General features: G+C 37.5%; 1 protein-coding gene across 4 annotated transcripts in view; it reads left to right on the forward strand.

Moving 5' to 3' along the window:
• Positions 1-17,495, forward strand: part of SLIT2 (slit guidance ligand 2) — a 386,975-nt gene that overhangs the window by 307,486 nt on the left and 61,994 nt on the right. For all 4 annotated transcript variants that reach the window (XM_089677471.1, XM_089677469.1, XM_089677470.1 and 1 more), the window contains 4 exons: positions 3,558-3,701; positions 3,882-4,045; positions 14,185-14,335; positions 15,943-16,017. In XM_089677471.1, the coding sequence (XP_089533597.1) occupies positions 3,558-3,701; positions 3,882-4,045; positions 14,185-14,335; positions 15,943-16,017 (534 nt within the window). The remainder of the gene's footprint in view (positions 1-3,557; positions 3,702-3,881; positions 4,046-14,184; positions 14,336-15,942; positions 16,018-17,495) is intronic.

Below are 17,495 nucleotides of genomic sequence, written 5' to 3' on the forward strand. Positions count from 1 at the left end.
AAATGAACATCTTTATGCTATTTTTAAACATGTTAACCTCTAAAATATGACGCAGTGTGTTCTGATGTCAGCTATAGCTGGCATTGGAAAGTTTGATGGATTGAAATCTGAGCATTCAGAAACCACAAATTGTCCTAATTTATAGCAGAACCAGACTAAGAAGCCATAAATGAGAAACACATATGTTTCGTATATGCTTACTTATCAATTATATGCATTAGTGATTTGCAAGGCCCGCGTTTACTGCATGACAACATCTGAATTTAAATACATTGCGTTCATCATCTCCATGTGTTGAGACATCTTTTTCGCACATGTTGGTACTAATTCACGCTGCACTGATGGGGTATTATTCAACTTGCCAGGAAAAGGTCATGTCTAAGTGTCATCATTGAAGTTATATTTTGCTTATTATATATCATTATTCAATAATGGCATGCTTGATAAGGCACTTTTGACTCCTTTCCTTTGATCTTATTCAGTGGTAAAATTGTAAGTCAAAATGTGTACATGTCATTTAAATAGCTGCCAGTATACATTTTTTAATATTCGTTCCAGGGACAAAGTGCTGTTGGGCTAGTGTGCCTTAACTTGTCAACACAGAATAGGGGAGCATAACCAAAAATGACAAGGCTTCATGGCAAATGTGACAGTCCCCCCTGGCATTATGTTCTTTCATTTTATTCCCTGAACCTCTAATGACGAATTCTAAAAGTTTGACTAATGCCAGTGTTTTTGCATAGCAGTTGCATTGCATTGTGGCGTGGGCCTTATTTATAAGTGTATGGTTGTAGAACTTACTGTATTTTCCACCTGGGAGCCAATCATAGTAAGTCTCATATATTAAAAGTAACAGTGCTACTATAGATATAGACGTAAATGATTTGCCTCATGACACTTCATTCATGTTGGCACAACTCTACAGCACCCCATTGGTGGTCCATTGCTTTTGTAATGGAGCTTGATTCTCAAGCACATGGGGTCTATTTATTAATGTTTTCATACAAGATTTACACAATTTTAGCTCATGAGTCACCCATTTTTGTAATGGAATTTTATGTAAAAAATGGGTATGTTTTAAGAGAACATTGAGTGAATTGTGGGTAAAAATAGTGATAAATAGACCCCTATATGTTTTGTGACATGTTAAATAATGTGCCTACCCTATTGTAACTGCATTGTGTTTGGGGCATAAAGTGGTACCATAACTTAAGGCATTGAGAGAAGTGTACATATGTTTTTTTTTTTCTTTTCCCATTCCTTTCTGCTAGGGAAGGTTAGAAAATACAACTAAGATGCTGATTGGTTATGAAAAATATCTTTCAATAGCATCTATCCCCTTTTCCCGCTTACATACCCAACACCACATTCTGGCTGGGAATAGGAGTTCAGCTAAGTAGTTTAGTAGTTCAAGCTAGGTTTTCTTTTTATTTCTATTGAGAGTCAGTAGGACTCATCATAAGGTAATGCCTTGGCTGAGAATTAGAATCAGCATCTCAATAGGTGATCCCCTACCTATACAGAATCCTGTTACATATTCAAATCTCTGGTGTGATGAAATCTGCTAGTTCCCGCAACATCCAATACCCAATTTTTGGTGGATTTCCATCTAAAGCAATCATTGCTGAGGTATGCTGTTAAATACAATTAATTAGAATTGCCTTTTTTGCCCATTGGACTCATTATTCTGGCCTGTCATACTCCTGGCACCTGCATTACAGCAAAAAACCACATGTGCCAATAACGTGCTGAAGTAAGGATTAGCTATTGGAGCAATGCTTGGCTTGTAGCCAGGATGCCAGAATGTGGATGCACTAAGCTGACAGTTCACCTGCTTTTCACATACACAGCTGGTAGTTAAACACTGTAAGGGCAACATTCCTACCTGTTGAAGGTCTTGCCCATAACAGCAGCAGTTTGCAAACCACTTGAAAGGAGCAAGCGTGTCTGACAGCACCTTGGAAACCATACAAGATGTTCTGCTTCAGCACACAACGTAATGTAATGTAAGCAATTGAAAATAATAAAACCGCAGCAGAAAGGAAAGGAAAATATACATGGCAGCTTAGCTTCAGCCACAACAAACCGCTTAATCAATAATGTATGATAGTACGTTTATTTTGTTATACATTTTTTGTGCTGCGCTGTGCTATAAGTTGACACCTCAATGTGACGTATGTTACATCATATAATATTGTGGTAATCTTCATTTTCCTGCCATCTCACTGCCAACCTAGTTTGAATATTTGAACTTTTTTTTAAAGTATTTATATGCTCTCTATACATACATTTAGTACAAACAAAATTTGTCCATAGAGTTGTTTGGATAGAGTTAGAACCTATTAACTGTCTGTGTACATGTTGGGGTGCTTGCCTTAATTCCCATCATGGCATTGTGATAGGAAGTAAGGAGAAATGTCCTTGGGCACAAGAAATAGTAAAAAAAACCTTTTTTTTCAGGGAACCTCTGTCAGGTTTTATTCTGTTGCATGATCATTTGGGAGATTCCCCTTCACTTTTTGTACTGATAACAGATGTCACTGGGACAAGTGAAGGGAAATCTTCCAAACAGATCCCGGAAGCAGTGCAAACTCAACAGAGGTTCTAAAGCTAGACATACACATAATGATTTTTCTCATTCAGCCCAGTTGGTTAAACCAGAGAAATCCATAGGTTCCCCTATCTACGTAAATAGCATGGATGGACAAACCTCCCACTACTGATTATTGCATTTTGAAAGCTGCCCTCCATGGCTGTCAGCCGACAGTTACTGCAGCTGTTCAGCCAGCTTTTTTTTTTATTTTTCCAACTTGTGTCCAGAGTTTCATAAAAATGATTCAGTGATTGTAAACAATGGCCTTACTTCTCTATGTTGAAGTTAACTAGTTACATAGGCTGAAAAAAGACTCAAGTCCGTCTAGTTCCACTAATACAAAAATTAATAAAAAAGTTGGATAACTTTATGATGTCTATACTCATTATATGTATCTCAAACCAAACATGCAGAGTATAGGGTGTATTCAGTGAGTGCCACCTTCAGTTTGGACTGACAGCTGTGATCTCTTAAGACATCTTTAAAATCTGTCTGTGACGGAAATCCAGGATAGGAATTTAATGAGGTCTGCCCAGCCCCTTCAGATAAAGGGAAGCAGGCCCATTGCAGGCATGGCACACATGACCTTAGGTTTCCAAAAAGGACTCAGAAAGCAGCTTTGTGTTGTTTCTCTAAAAAGAAAACACCAACTAACTATAAAATACATAGCCAAATACACAAAAAGATCCCAGAACAAAACAATACATGCAATAAAAGTTGCAAAAGGGTTTATTAAAAAGAAGGAAGATGAAATGTAACTCATTTGAAGGTGGAAGAAATGTGATAAGAACATCCACAGCTAACTAGCAAAACATTGCTTGAACTGTGTAGATCTCTTTATTTTGTTGATCCTGAGAGACAGTTCATGATGCCTTTGAGAAAACAAAAAAGGATTTGTCACTGAACTTTACAGCTGAGTGAACCTGAGACAACTTTGTAATTCATATTATCCTTGGTTCAACAGATTGCTCAATGCCAACAAGATAAATTGTCTGCGGGTAGGTGCTTTCCAGGATCTCCACAACCTGAACCTTCTGTCTTTGTATGACAACAAACTTCAAACCATTGCCAAGGGCACATTCGCTCCTCTTCGTGCCATTCAAACTCTGTGAGTATTGCCTTGATGTGGTGGTGGGGGATTAGAAGTATGGGAAATTTGGCAGCACGGGGAAGGGTTTTCTCTATAATCCATCTTTTTTTTGCATTCATAGTAAAAAAAAGAAATAAAAAAATAATGCCAGGTCAATCGCGAATAACATATTCAATCATTCTCATTCACTCCTGAAAGGCATTTGGCTCAGAACCCATTTATCTGTGACTGCCATCTGAAGTGGCTGGCGGATTATCTTCATACAAACCCTATTGAGACCAGTGGTGCCCGCTGCACCAGCCCCCGCCGACTGGCAAACAAAAGAATCGGGCAGATCAAAAGCAAGAAATTCCGCTGTTCAGGTAATTTGCTTAGACTACTTTCTAGAATTCATTGCCAAAATAACAGACGCCCTTCACGGCTATACACAGCAGCTGGCCCTCTCCTGAGTTTTCTGAACATCACAGAATCTGTTGTTTCCTATCTTTTCTCCTGATATAGAGGAATAGACGAGGGAAGCCTCATTAGGGCATTTAATAAAGTCTCATAGCAACCAGTCAAAAATCATCTTTTACTGGTTTGACTGCATGGCTTTTCTGAAAACTGAAATCTGGTTGGTTGCTGGCACATAACTAGATCTTTATGTTGTTTATGTTCAAACATGCTGCATTGAGTTCTACCTTCCAACAGCTTTTGGGATGAAGCAATATGCATAACAATGGAGCCTTGCACTGTCATTCTGTGCAAACTAATGAAGCCATCATACTCAAGGCTCAGTGTTTCACAGTTATCCTTCACATCAGTCCCTGTTTTCGACAGATGGTATAATAGGACATGAGATTAGTTTTCAGAAGTTCTTGTTTTGAATTCTATTGTAACAGTTGGTGCTAAATATAATTTGTACAATAATAATAAGGAACAGAGGTTAGATCTATTCAAACATGGGCCTGGTAGTGGCAAGTTTATGTAGATATTTTGGTAGACCCATGGAGGGGCTTTAAAATTGCTATGTAAGATGTTAAAGTGCACCTCTAATCTTTCTGAAAAACATTCTTCTGCAGGTTAGTTATATACATTTTGAAGATTTTAGCAAACTGAATTGCACAGATTTACCTCATCCTCGGTGCTGAGTGAGAGGGTTTGCCTGCTGTAATATACTTATCATTCAAAATATTGTGAAAAGACAAAAAACTGCTGTAAAAAGAAGTGAACCAATCACATCAATAGTAAAAAAACAGAACACATGTCTTCTACCTCCATGGTAGGGTAACCCCTTAAAGCAACTATCTGTCTGAACCCTTTAGTGCCATAGCATATAGTAACCAATCAAATTTCATATTTTACTGAACTGCCTTCATTAGCGTAAAATGTAATTGGTAATATACAGAACATTCTTGCATGTTGTTTTGCTATCTCTAATACAGCAAATTCTTGCATGTTGTTTTGCTATCTTTAATACAGCACATTCTTGCATGTTGTTTTGCTATATTTAATAAGCTCATAAATGTTAGTAGAATTTACAATGTGTACTGCTAGGACCTGATTCATCATTATTAATCCTATTATCTTTGATCTGATTCATCATTATTAATCCTATTATTCTTGATATATATAGTGCCATCATATGCCGTAACAATGGGATGCCCAGTAAACATATGTTAACAATACTAATCATAACAGCATATAAAGGCATATTATTAAACCTAACAATGTAATAAGTAATGGAGAATGATAATGAAAGGTATATTAAATCCAGAAAGGGAATGGCCAGCCATAAGCGCTCAATATATCAAATCATACTTGATTTAAAGAAAGCTTCAACTCAGTTACACACTTACATTTGTATAGAATGAGGCTCTGATGTCTGTTATATCTTTCTATGTGTTAGACTGAATCTGTCATATTGCATACAGGTTTTGTAGGTCTCATGTCTTGCTGCTTCTTCATAATCCAGCTTAAATACTGATTTATTGTCTTTTTTTCACTGTATTAATTTATCATCGATTTGTTATTATATGGCGATTTTACTGATAATTTATGATTTTAATGAACGAATGAATGAATTAATTACAATTATTTGTTAATTATTAATCTACAAACCCTGCAAGTCACAATGTTACTATGCCAATGTTGTAACAGTTGTACTTTTTGTTATTTAAATTTAGATAGATATGTTGCCTTTAGCAACAAGCAAATGTTCTATATATTTTTTTTTTTTGGTGCAGTTTGAAGAAATTATAAAAGTAGTTGATATGGGCAACAACACAGATCTCTTATTTCTTAATATATTTTCAGTTTTGACTTGCTGCAATTTAGATGCAATTGTTTTTCATTTTTTTCATTTTTGCATGTAGCTAAAGAGCAATATTTCATTCCAGGTAGGTTGTGATTCGAAGACGGGTCATCTCCCTATGATTAGTCATTTCCCAGGAAGTCTTGCATGTGCAGCCAGCATACTTGCCAGTTTCCATTTTAAATTATGTTGAAAAAAAATAAAAAAAAAATCACAAAACTGCTCCTCTGATTTAGCTGCCTTTTCTTCAAACCTTTTTTGGAAGATGATATAAAGAAGGCACTGTTGCCTGGAGGGTGGTAGATCATCTTACCTCAACAGCAGTCTTTGGCCTTGTGTAGGAGTGGGGACTTGCAGTACACCTCTAGCTGCAGCAATAGGAGGAGATGCAGTTGTGTATTGTTACAACTTCCAGCATCAGAGAGGGGAATGGCTACAAACAGCTGGAGCAGGAAGAAGATTTTTCACTCTTGGGCTAGGATTGGCCACAAGACTGTAAATCTTCTGAACATCAAAAGTCAGGACTGTTGACAAGTATGCAGTTCAAATGTCTCCTGCCTGCATGCAGCTCCTTGTCTGTTTACTTAGGTCACCTAAAACAAGAACCTTTTATTCCAGAACCTTTAGTATATATTTAATGGTTTTATTATTGTGTGTTATGTGATTGTGTGTGTTTATTGCAAACCAAGGCTAATGGGTAGCACCTTTCTCTTCCTTGAGTGTATTTCAGTACATTGGCCTTCATGTCAACCTTTGTGTCTTTTGTTAGTGAGATTCTTGCATGTCAATGTGTAAAAATCCCTTTTAGCACCAAAGCTTAGTAGCAAAGGTGTGTTACATTGAAATATGTGCTATAAGCCCCTTAGCTCAACATAACAGTAAAAAAAAAAAAAGCTCAGAATCTCTTGTATGTAACTATACCATTCTTCAGATGGGTTTACCGAAGTGGCGCAGCAGACTGACAATGACAGGTTTAATTTCCTGCTGGGCGAGTCCTCTCATGTCCCCGAGCACAAGTATTCCATCCATGTGTATTGCAGACGGGACAGAAAGGCAGGAGTGTGCACTGAATCTTAAATGTCATATTCTTTTCATAAAAGAGACAAATATACGCTTTGTAATTTTAACCACAACATTTACTGCACATGCAGGTCATGCATTATAGATACATCGAAACTGGAAATTGTGTATTCCTAGGACTTCGATTTCTTTTAACTCTATCCATGGCACATGGCAGATAACTAATAACATTTCTGAAAATGTACAGTACTTTCTGTGAAAAAGAAACACTTGCAGCTTGAACATTGCAGTGTTAATTTTTTCACTGCAGCAACCCATAGCACAAGAATCAGTAACTCTTTATTGAAAGTCATTTACTGTTTAAACAGAAACTGTAATCATTTTGAGTCAGTTTTGGTTTGCTATTTATGTATCCACTTACTCTAATATAGCTTTTTATTCTTCAAATAGCATTTTTTTTATTTTATAAATTAGCATTTGATATATGACACTAATGGCAATACGATAATACATATATAAAAAAAAAGGTATAGCAGTAGCTTTTTTTCTTTCAGGCTGTCTTTCTTTAAATAAAACTCTATACAAAGCCCTATAGAGTTGAATGTCTTTGTTATTAAAGGGCAAGTTCACCTTTGGGAACATGTTCCCACTCCTGCAGCTGCTCCTCGATCCCCACACTCCCTGTGACAGCAGGCCAGGGATCTTCTCCCTGTACCTGCTGTCACTATTTGAAAAGAGTGCAGCCATGTGGGGCTCCACCCACACAGCAGCGTCATTCATTCAGAGTTCTGTGAATGAATGAGCTACAAATACCAACAGCCTGTGCAGCTGTCAGCATGAAGTTCTCAATGAACTACCGTACCTGGGCACTTTTGAGCACTCTAGGTAGTTCAATGATTCTTCCTGTCATTGTGTAACTGCATGCACGTATGAGGTATGAGCAGACATATATACTGACAGTCTGCAGGAGCGCTGCATTGCACCCGCGGTCTGCTGATCACAGGTGCAACGCTTTGCCAGCTCCTACGAAAAAAAAATTGTAAATGTACTTTTTCTTACAATTTGCATTTATTATTTTTTTAAAAAAATGAACTTATCCTTTAATCCTAAACATAGTAAATAAAAAAAACACTATACAGTCCCTTTAAGGAATCCCCATGACCTTTACAATAATACATGCGTTAGAATTTAATAAACTAGGAGCTGTGGGTGGGCGCAAAACTCATGGCTCCCAATGACTCCTAATGATCCTAAAGCATAGTGGGCAGTGAGCACAAACTCTTTTTGATGTCTGATTTAACCGATCAGGTAAATTACATGCTGCCGGTGCTGCCAGTTTCATAAATAGAAATAAATATGGTCATAGGTTATATTTAGAGATTGGAGTGGCTGTACCCTGAGAAACGAAAAAAAATATTTTTTCTATTTGCTGTAATTTTACATAAATAAGTCCAGTAGTTGATATATTTATAATGTATGAATGCAGAATATGGGACATTCTAGTTGATGGTTAATGCAAGCTCCAGCTTGTAGTCCCAGAAGAAATATGAGGCTCCATTGCAGACCACAACGAGCAGATGGTGCACTAACATATATTTTATCAGAGCTGGAGCACCATTTTCAATGCCTTTATTGATTTATAAATGCAGTCCATTACAAAGTCAAAAGATAGTGTCACACCTTCTGATAACAGATTGCCTACACTGTAGCTTAAATGGCCATAGTATTTGAAGATCCAACTAATGACACTGTTATGGCCATGTTGGAAGGGGAGACGATCATCACTAAAGTCTACATAATATATAAGAAGTCATTAGATAGTGAACATCAGAAATCTCAATAGAATTAAAGACTTTAGATATGGGTCCCTCCTCAACTATAGTATTGTTAGCAGGATTGAGCCAGTGGGGTTGATTTACTAAGAGCAAATAGGTTGTTCACTTTGCAATGCAGTATTTGCTTAGCTTGGTAATTGTGTTGAAAATTTACTTTGCAAAGAATTCTCAATTATTTGCAAGGGAAATTAAAACAAAAAAACCTGTATTTTTTGTTTGCACATGATTGGATGATGCGAGTCAGCAGAACTTCATCTCATTTGCTAAGCTAAGGGAGAATTTTCAATTGCAAAGTTCACAGCCTATTTCCACTTTGTAATCAAGCCTTATGTGTATAAAATGTGCAGTGTCCACTGATACTTTCAAAGAAGTTCAGGAAATACAGACTTTCACAGTAGTTCAGAACTATGCTGAGGTATCTGTTAACCATTTGGTGGTCAGCAATGATGCAATTGTTCTGCTGCATACTTCTGGCACCCAGATGACTGGTGTTCAGTAGAACCCAAATTCAAAGGGAAATGTTTGATTCCCAGGCTTTTTCTTCAACAAGAGAGGCCTGGAATAACCTGTACATTTGAAATGCATCCAGCTGGCAGGCTTACTAAAGGAGATTGTGTTTTGCCGGACGCTAATTAATTTTTGGAATTGGAGGTCTTCTGTGAGTCAAAATATTGTAAGTGCATTTATTTTCATTAGAAGGTGTGGATCTGACCAGTCAAACAGGTTTTTGAAGGCATGAATACAGATGACTAACATATTTTATAGTTTTAGGAAACTTTTGGCTCTGTGTACAAAAATTGATGGACTTACCTTTTAGTAGTTAGTCATTTAAAGGGGTCCCCCCTTCTGTTGCACATGGTGAGACTAGTTAATGACAGATGCAAAAAAGCATCTTTGTAAAAGTTGACACTAATGGGTATAACATAAATACCTTACAACTCTTAACAACCACTCAAGAACAGTTTTATAGCTTGCTTTCAGAACGTCTTTCTTGGCCAGATTATGGTAGATTTCTACAGCAAGCATCTGACAACTTCCTTTTTAAGGTTCTTATGGTGCTTGCTAACTTGTCCCAGCCATTTTCCATCTGAGGTGTTACAGTCCTAGTAAAGGGATAGGCCAAAGCCTAAGATTGAGCTGCTACCACTGGCTTGAGGTAGCCAGAGTACATGTGTTTAAAATCCAGTAATGTGTGTAAACATTTTACCCTGCACATCCTGTCATTGTAACGACTGTGGATCTGTTGTGTGGAAAATGCGTTTGCCCTCTCTAGCTGTTGTGTTTTACACTAATCAGTTTACCGTGCATTTCCCTCAGTTTAAAGCCAATACACATTGCTTCTCTTCTGTTTACGTCTTGCTTTCTCTCCTCCTTGACCACCTTTACTTTTCAGGCATCCATCACTTGGGTTGTAAGTAATAAATCTTTCTCTTAGCATAAAATATTCTCTGATCCTAATGTGCCCTTTTTTTCCAGCCCAACATGTTATATTCTTCTAAAGAAACCAAATGACTGTGGGTTTTGCAAAACATTCTCTCTATTAACTCAACACTTTTTTTCTTAAAGAGGAACTCCAGTTAAGGCAAACAAAACCTAAATTAGGAAAAGTGGACTTTACAATGGGCATTCATATTGTGCTGGTAATGTATCACTTTTCTGCCATGTGCTTGTTGTAACATATTTATCATAATATTGAAAAATAAAAGGAAAGAAGAACTGATAAGGATTCCAACCAACTCTCCCTTAAAGGGCATACCTTATCCCAAATAAACATAAAGCCAAAAACTGTTTAGAATAAATTGGACTTAAGTAGTTATAATTTGGCTAAAGGTAGTCTACATAAATTGAGCTTAAGTTATACATTGGATATAAGTAGTCTACATAACCGGAAAATGTTACAAATACACAGTAAAAAAAATATTGTTTTTCAAATAAAGGTAACAAACACCCAAAAAGTGCTACCCAGAAAGTGATATATACAGTAAAACATTGTTCAAGTACCCATTATAGGACTTGTAACAATATCTCCTGTAGTAACAAGGACATTGTTATACATGCAAAATAAATACACATTTACAGATGTACAACAGATGTATTAGACTCGAGATCCCTTAATGCATTTTGTGGACAATTCCGCTGCTTGAGGTGGAATATCAGAGTGTTCATTTATCACATTTTGAAGTATTTAATCAAAAGCTGCAAGCCCTGTGTGTGCATTCCCACTGCGTAATTGAAGTTGAAGGGAGACCCCAGGAGAGGGTGAGTATCCAGGAACACCTAGCATAGCTTTACTGGTAGCCAATAGAAACCTTGGTGCCAAAGATGTCTCAACATTCATATCATAATTGCATAATATCGAATAGATGAAGAACACCAAGACTGGTTAGGACCACACATATAGTGTCTAAGCTCCCCCACCCCCCAAAATAAAATACATTTGCATACAGTGTGCGTGTGTGTGTATATATATACATATATCTTGTTAGCACTTACATTTCTCATAGAAATACCCATGTGAATAGTGGTTATATTTTCCCATGTAACAAGTAAAGGTTTAATAAAGCCATTGAATAAACAGCAATCAAACAGGGACCCACCCGTATAGATCACTCCTCCATTAACCTCCTCCTTTGGTTTCAAAGAGAATAAATAAACATATCTGTATCTCTATAATGTGAGGCAGAACAGTTAATATCCTTCTTGAACACCTGCTGTGATAAAATCAGAAACAAAACACTCTGCACAGTGGACAGTAGTAACCAGCTAGAAAGAAACTTCTGAATGCTTACAAGGGTCAATAAACTTGAATACCCTTGGAATGGTTTCTTACTGATACCCCCCCTATCTTCCCGTTAATCTACTATTGGAAATATGTACTGTATAGGATGAACTAACATGGGAGCAGTCAATCACAACAATGGTTATTTAAGAAACAAATTTAGTAGTCTTTCTCAAATATTCAGTTCAGTATACTTTTGAAGAATATGGGTGTAAAATATTAACTATTATTAATACTTTTATCTGTAGAAAGCAGATTACATTCGTATATCTACACACATGGGTAAGATAAAATAAATCGGTATGTAGAAGGATCATGTGTGGGAGAGGATGGTATTTTCTGCAGGGCCCTCTCCACACAGACTTTTGTGAGTTAGACAGGTCTTGGAAGGCATGCAATGGATCTAGAACTAAGAGCAGACTGAGTAAAATTGTATTAACACAGCATAGGTATTACAGAATTAACCCTATCCATGTTCTTTGGAACAGTAGGAAGTTTGCCTTGACTGGAGTTCTCTCTATTCACAATTTTCACCTCCCCTACCAAATTTATGAAATAGTACTTCATCATCAACCTGCAAAGAAAAATTATGCAGCTTATATCAAAGTTTCTTGACTCCAATCCTTATAACCCTCAATCGATCATCTATGTTTTGAGGATTTCTTTAAAAAGAATCTGGTTACACACCATCATCTCTGCACCTCTCCTATGTGGACCTGTCTCAGATCCCTCAGATGGAACCTGCAAATATCAAACTCACTGGCTACACATCTTTACTATGGATAACATCACTGCAATTAATCTATTATGCCTGTGATTTGTTGGTTGGCAGCGTTCATCAGAAGCATCTGAGACAGATACTTTTTATGACCAGATGTCACTGGATGAGTGCTTACTACAGCTAAGGGAAATTCTCAAAATATGACCTGCTTGGGGGTATGTGAGGACTGGGAAAAGGAAATACTGCTTCTACATGGCCTACGCAGTGGAAGTGGAATTTTAACAGAGAATCCTTGTATATTTCCATATCTATGTCTGATGTCGTTGTTGTGGAAACCAAAGAAAGATTTAAAAAAAAAAGGCCTTGTGTTTTCTCCTTCTCTCCATTTTCTTGTATGTTTCTCTGTGCTGTTGCCTAATTTGCCTGTTAATACTGTTGCTATGGCAGTGCGCATTCTGTAACCTGAATGACCTGCTGCACACAGGTATTACACTCCAGCAGATTCTCCAGCGACCACCTTTTCCTTCCTTTTTCTTTCCCCTCCCCCTTTGGTCCTATCTATGGTGTAATGGATGCACTTATGGTAACCCAGCGAGATGTTCTGTTGTGCTTGATCTAACCATGTGGTTGTCAGGTATGAGTAAAACATGGTTCTGTCAAGCACCATGGAACGTCACGCAGCTTTCTACAGCATGGCAAGCTGCTGAGGCTTGTGCACCTAGGATGTATACCCAGCCTCGCTGTCGGCGGAGGGCTTGACCGCCCTGTATTGGCAACCCTTCCATCTGCAACAAGGCTGAGAAAAGGAAAGTCAAATTAACCCATTACGATCTGGAAGTAGCTATAACAGAGCAGCCCCCGCTCAGATAATATCATCAGTGTTTTAATTGTGCTAGTGCATTATGACTAATAAAAAGTTGATTAATTGATGATGCTTGTGATAATTTAAAGGACAGCTCCAGCTATCCCCCATTGTTTTTTACAGAGAACAATTATTTATTACCTGTCTTGTCTTATTATGCATGTATAGACTCTTGAACTCTCCATTGTGTCCATTGCTTAGTAGTCAAATATTGGCAGTAACAGTATTGTCTGCCTTAAGTAATTATCAGCTGTCGGTAAAATGTTTTTAGAAAAACAATACTGTCCTCATTTATAAATGCAAGGGAACATATGATCCAGGCAGTCTGTTGTCTACATCAATTGGCCCCATGTTTTTTGTTCTCTGCAGTAAGGTATATGAGAAAGAGAGGGAGAATCTGATTGATTTCTGTAGGCAACAATTTATATATTAGACACTCTTTTTGCTGGGATCCATTTTGTCTGTTTCATTTTTAACTGTAAATCAACAACATGGCACCAGCAGACTTTGATTATTTTTCACAGGACACAATGGATACTTTGAAAGCCTGTATACACATAATGAAGCAAGATAGTTGAACTTTAATTGTTACATAGCTGCATTAATACAATAAGACGTGTTTCTAATAGGTATAAATGTAAAATTAAACCTCACACTAATATTTGACAATAGAGACTCCTTGATATGTTATAAGTCATACCTGAGCCACTGACCTGGACCAGCAGAAAGTACAGCTGTGAAAAGCTTGGATAACATACGTGTCCCTGTCATGTCTACCCAGTAATGTTCTATTTTTCCAGTTCCTCTGAAGCCTATGTACAGATCCGTTTGTATGTGCTCAAGCCACCTGTCTGTCTCTAGAGCATGAAAATGACAAATGACTTTTTGTCCCTATACCATTCTTGTGCCTTGTACAGAATTTCACTGACAGTGATGTTTGCTAATGCCACAAACTTTTTGTGTGACTTGTGTCTGTTAACATGTTCCACAGGTACAGAAGACTACAGGTCCAAACTAAGTGGAGACTGCTTTGCTGACCTGGCTTGTCCAGAGAAGTGTCGCTGTGAAGGAACCACTGTAGACTGTTCAAACCAGAAGCTCACTAAAATCCCAGATCACATTCCACAATACACAGCTGAGCTGTAAGTATAAACCACTATGCACTCTTGGGCTTTGTGTACTTCTATATACTACTGATCAGTACATTATTGATTCATTATATTATGGACCTGTAACTGCTCATACCTAAAACTGGCCATAAATGATAAGATCTGTAGTAGCAAATGATTAGACCCTCAGAAGAATCTTCCTCCACCAGGCATACCAGACTTGCTCATTACTTTTGTGATAGCTTTATTAAAAGAATAAAAACAGAAGTATACGTACAAACAGCATGAATAAACAAGTGCATCAGTATCCACAGTGTTCTGGACCGCTAGGTCAACCGAACAAGTCCTAACCACTGGAAGACCCTGTGAATGGCTGATGCGTTTTGAGGGGAGATCTCCTCTTCCTCAGAGCCTTTTTTTTTAAGCTATAACAAAGGTAATACACAAGGCTTATGTGCCCTCTGTTTTTATTTTATGGTGTGACTTTTGAGCATCCCAAGCCCTGAGGGGGCTGCAATGCTTTGCCAATAGTGAAGTAGCTGAAGGACTGTGTTTAGTCATTGCCGGTGCATCTCTCTTGAGCCCAGGAGGTTTTTCTTCTGTTACACATCTCCACTATTTAGTTATTGAGGCAATTTCACAATTATCGCGTGAGGCAATGATGTGGAGCACTGGTCTATCCCTGTTTATTTCCAATTGGTCATCAAAAAATTAACAATAATTTGAACTCAACTGTTCCAACCCAGAATATCCTGTTTGGTGTGATTCCAGTCTCCCAGGTCCAACAACACAATTGTTTGAAATTCTCATGGCATGCTTTAACAAATTAAATAAAACATGTAACTCTCGACATGTTTTTGAGTATTCAGCACAAGTGCCAGTCCCTATTCACACATTTTCAGTGCAACAGTTTGGTGTGTTACCTATGCTGCTGTGTGTAATCTCCTTCATAATTTCCAGTACATAAAACATTATGTAGATAACATACGTAAGAGAAATTTGTACAACTCGGGAGCTAGTTACATTAGTAACTTTCTTACAGTCACTTGCCTGAATGATTCTTGCAGTGGGATGAAAGTTCTGCTGAATAAATATCTTTGTTGATGAACAGCTCAAAATTTTATACATAAATAGGAACACATCAGACTCCAACTTGTACTAGTATAACTTTGTCAAAGTAATTTCTGGTTATATTGGGTTTGTTAGCTCAGAACTGGTACCAAAGAATAAGACTTTTGTTTTTCTATGAACTTTGAGTTAGAGAAGACTCTTAGCAGTGTACGTTTTTTGATACCTAGGTGGTAAAAGGGGTGATAAAATAGGAAAAATCTGGGGAAAGAATGGTTGACTTACTGTAGAATATCAAAACATGCAGTCCCATCTAGTAGTAGTTGGGAACTAGAAAACATGTTGAGCAATATATGTATATTGAAGTATATGTCTAAGTAATAGCTATAAACACCTGCTTTGATTTTTACCTTTAAAGGGCTGAGGCTGTTTTGTTTCATGTCATAAATGTGAATAATGAACTGGTTACATTTGTACAACAGTAAACATCAGTTTGTAACCAAAAGATAACAAAATTTGTTCCTCATTTATTTTGGCCATGATTTTGTATATTTGTTCTGTTTTCCATTTAGGCGTCTCAACAATAATGAGTTTACAGTTATAGAAGCAACTGGAATCTTTAAGAAACTCCCACAGCTGCGGAAAATGTAGGTCTTTTGTAGTTTTCTTGCCAAAGCTCTTCTGTATTACATACTGTGTGTTTAATCCCAGAGAGACAGATGGGGCATAGTTAAAGTAGTAGTGCTGTCAAGACATTAGCATACATTTACTAAAACTTGAGCACTTAGAATGTGGTGCAGCTGTGCATGGTAGCCAATCAGCTTCAGGAAAGAGAGGACAAACGCCAACTAAGTATAGCAGTTAAAAAGTGATAAAAGAAAATAGTGATAAAAGAAATGCACTCACAAAAGGAGTAGAAATCAAGCATGTAGCACTACAAGTAACAATCCTCACAAGCACAAGTCCCGGTCCTGGTCCGTCTGATGCTATGAGACTGCGGTCAAGCCAATCAGTAGCGCCAGAGCTTCCCAGGGCTTCCTGATTCTTGTGGAACGCTGGGTCAGGAGGATTTGACTTCATGACTGGACAGAGGAATGTGGCAATGCATTTGCGGAGCATGCACTGCTTCTTCAGACCATGCAGACTCCATGTTAAATGTGGTATTTATAGGTAGTTGTATGGTCGTCCAGCAGACACAAAGTACAGCAGCTGCAAACACATAAAAATCAAAGACCGGCACAAGACACATTGGGCATATAAAAGATGGTAGGGGGTACAATAAAATATATAACTATTGGAAACAATTCTATGGACATTTATTTATTTCAGGTACTTATATAGCGCCGTCAATTTACGCAGCGCTTTACATTTATATATATATTGTACATTCACATCAGTCCCTAACCCTCAAGGGGAGTACAATCTAAGGTCCCTAACTTACATTCATACATACACATACTATGGACAATTTAGACCGGATCCAATTAACCTATCTGCATGTCTTTGGTGTGTGGAAGGAAACCGGAGTACCCGGAGAAAACCCATGCAGGCACAGGGAGAACATGCAAACTCCAAGCAGGTGGTGCCGTGGTTGGGATTCAAACCAACGACCCTAGTACTGCCAGGCGGAAGTGCTAACCACTAAGCCACTGTGCCGCCCCAGTTGCAGTTAAAAGCATATAAATAAGACAATCAAACAAGATATAGACTACACTTTGGCTAAAATGCATATGCAAAGTTATATATTCAGATGTATTGACATCTAAAAAACAGGTAAGTAACAAATATATACAGGGCCACCAAAGAACGCATCCTAAAAAGATCAGATTCTTAATACGGGTGTACTTACATGTCGGAAATATCGCTAAAGACCTTAAGGGTTCCTTATCATGTAAAATGTACACCTAAACGAAGAAATATATATGCAAAAAAAAAATTTATCTGTGTATTTGTGTACACAAAAATCTCTATATGTATGTATAAGGATACATGGATGGAAGAAACTGTATTATACACTATACAGAAAGGAATTAAAAACATCTAATGTCAGCTTGTTTAGTTAAGCTTTGGCAATAAAACCTGGAAGATGATTAGTTTCTATGCAGAGCTGTACCAGTTTTATTAA

Source organism: Staurois parvus, unplaced genomic scaffold (assembly GCF_062004578.1).
Source record: "Staurois parvus isolate SC_StPar_1 unplaced genomic scaffold, SC_StPar_1.0 ptg000186l, whole genome shotgun sequence".
In the NCBI taxonomy this organism is placed as follows: domain Eukaryota; kingdom Metazoa; phylum Chordata; class Amphibia; order Anura; family Ranidae; genus Staurois; species Staurois parvus.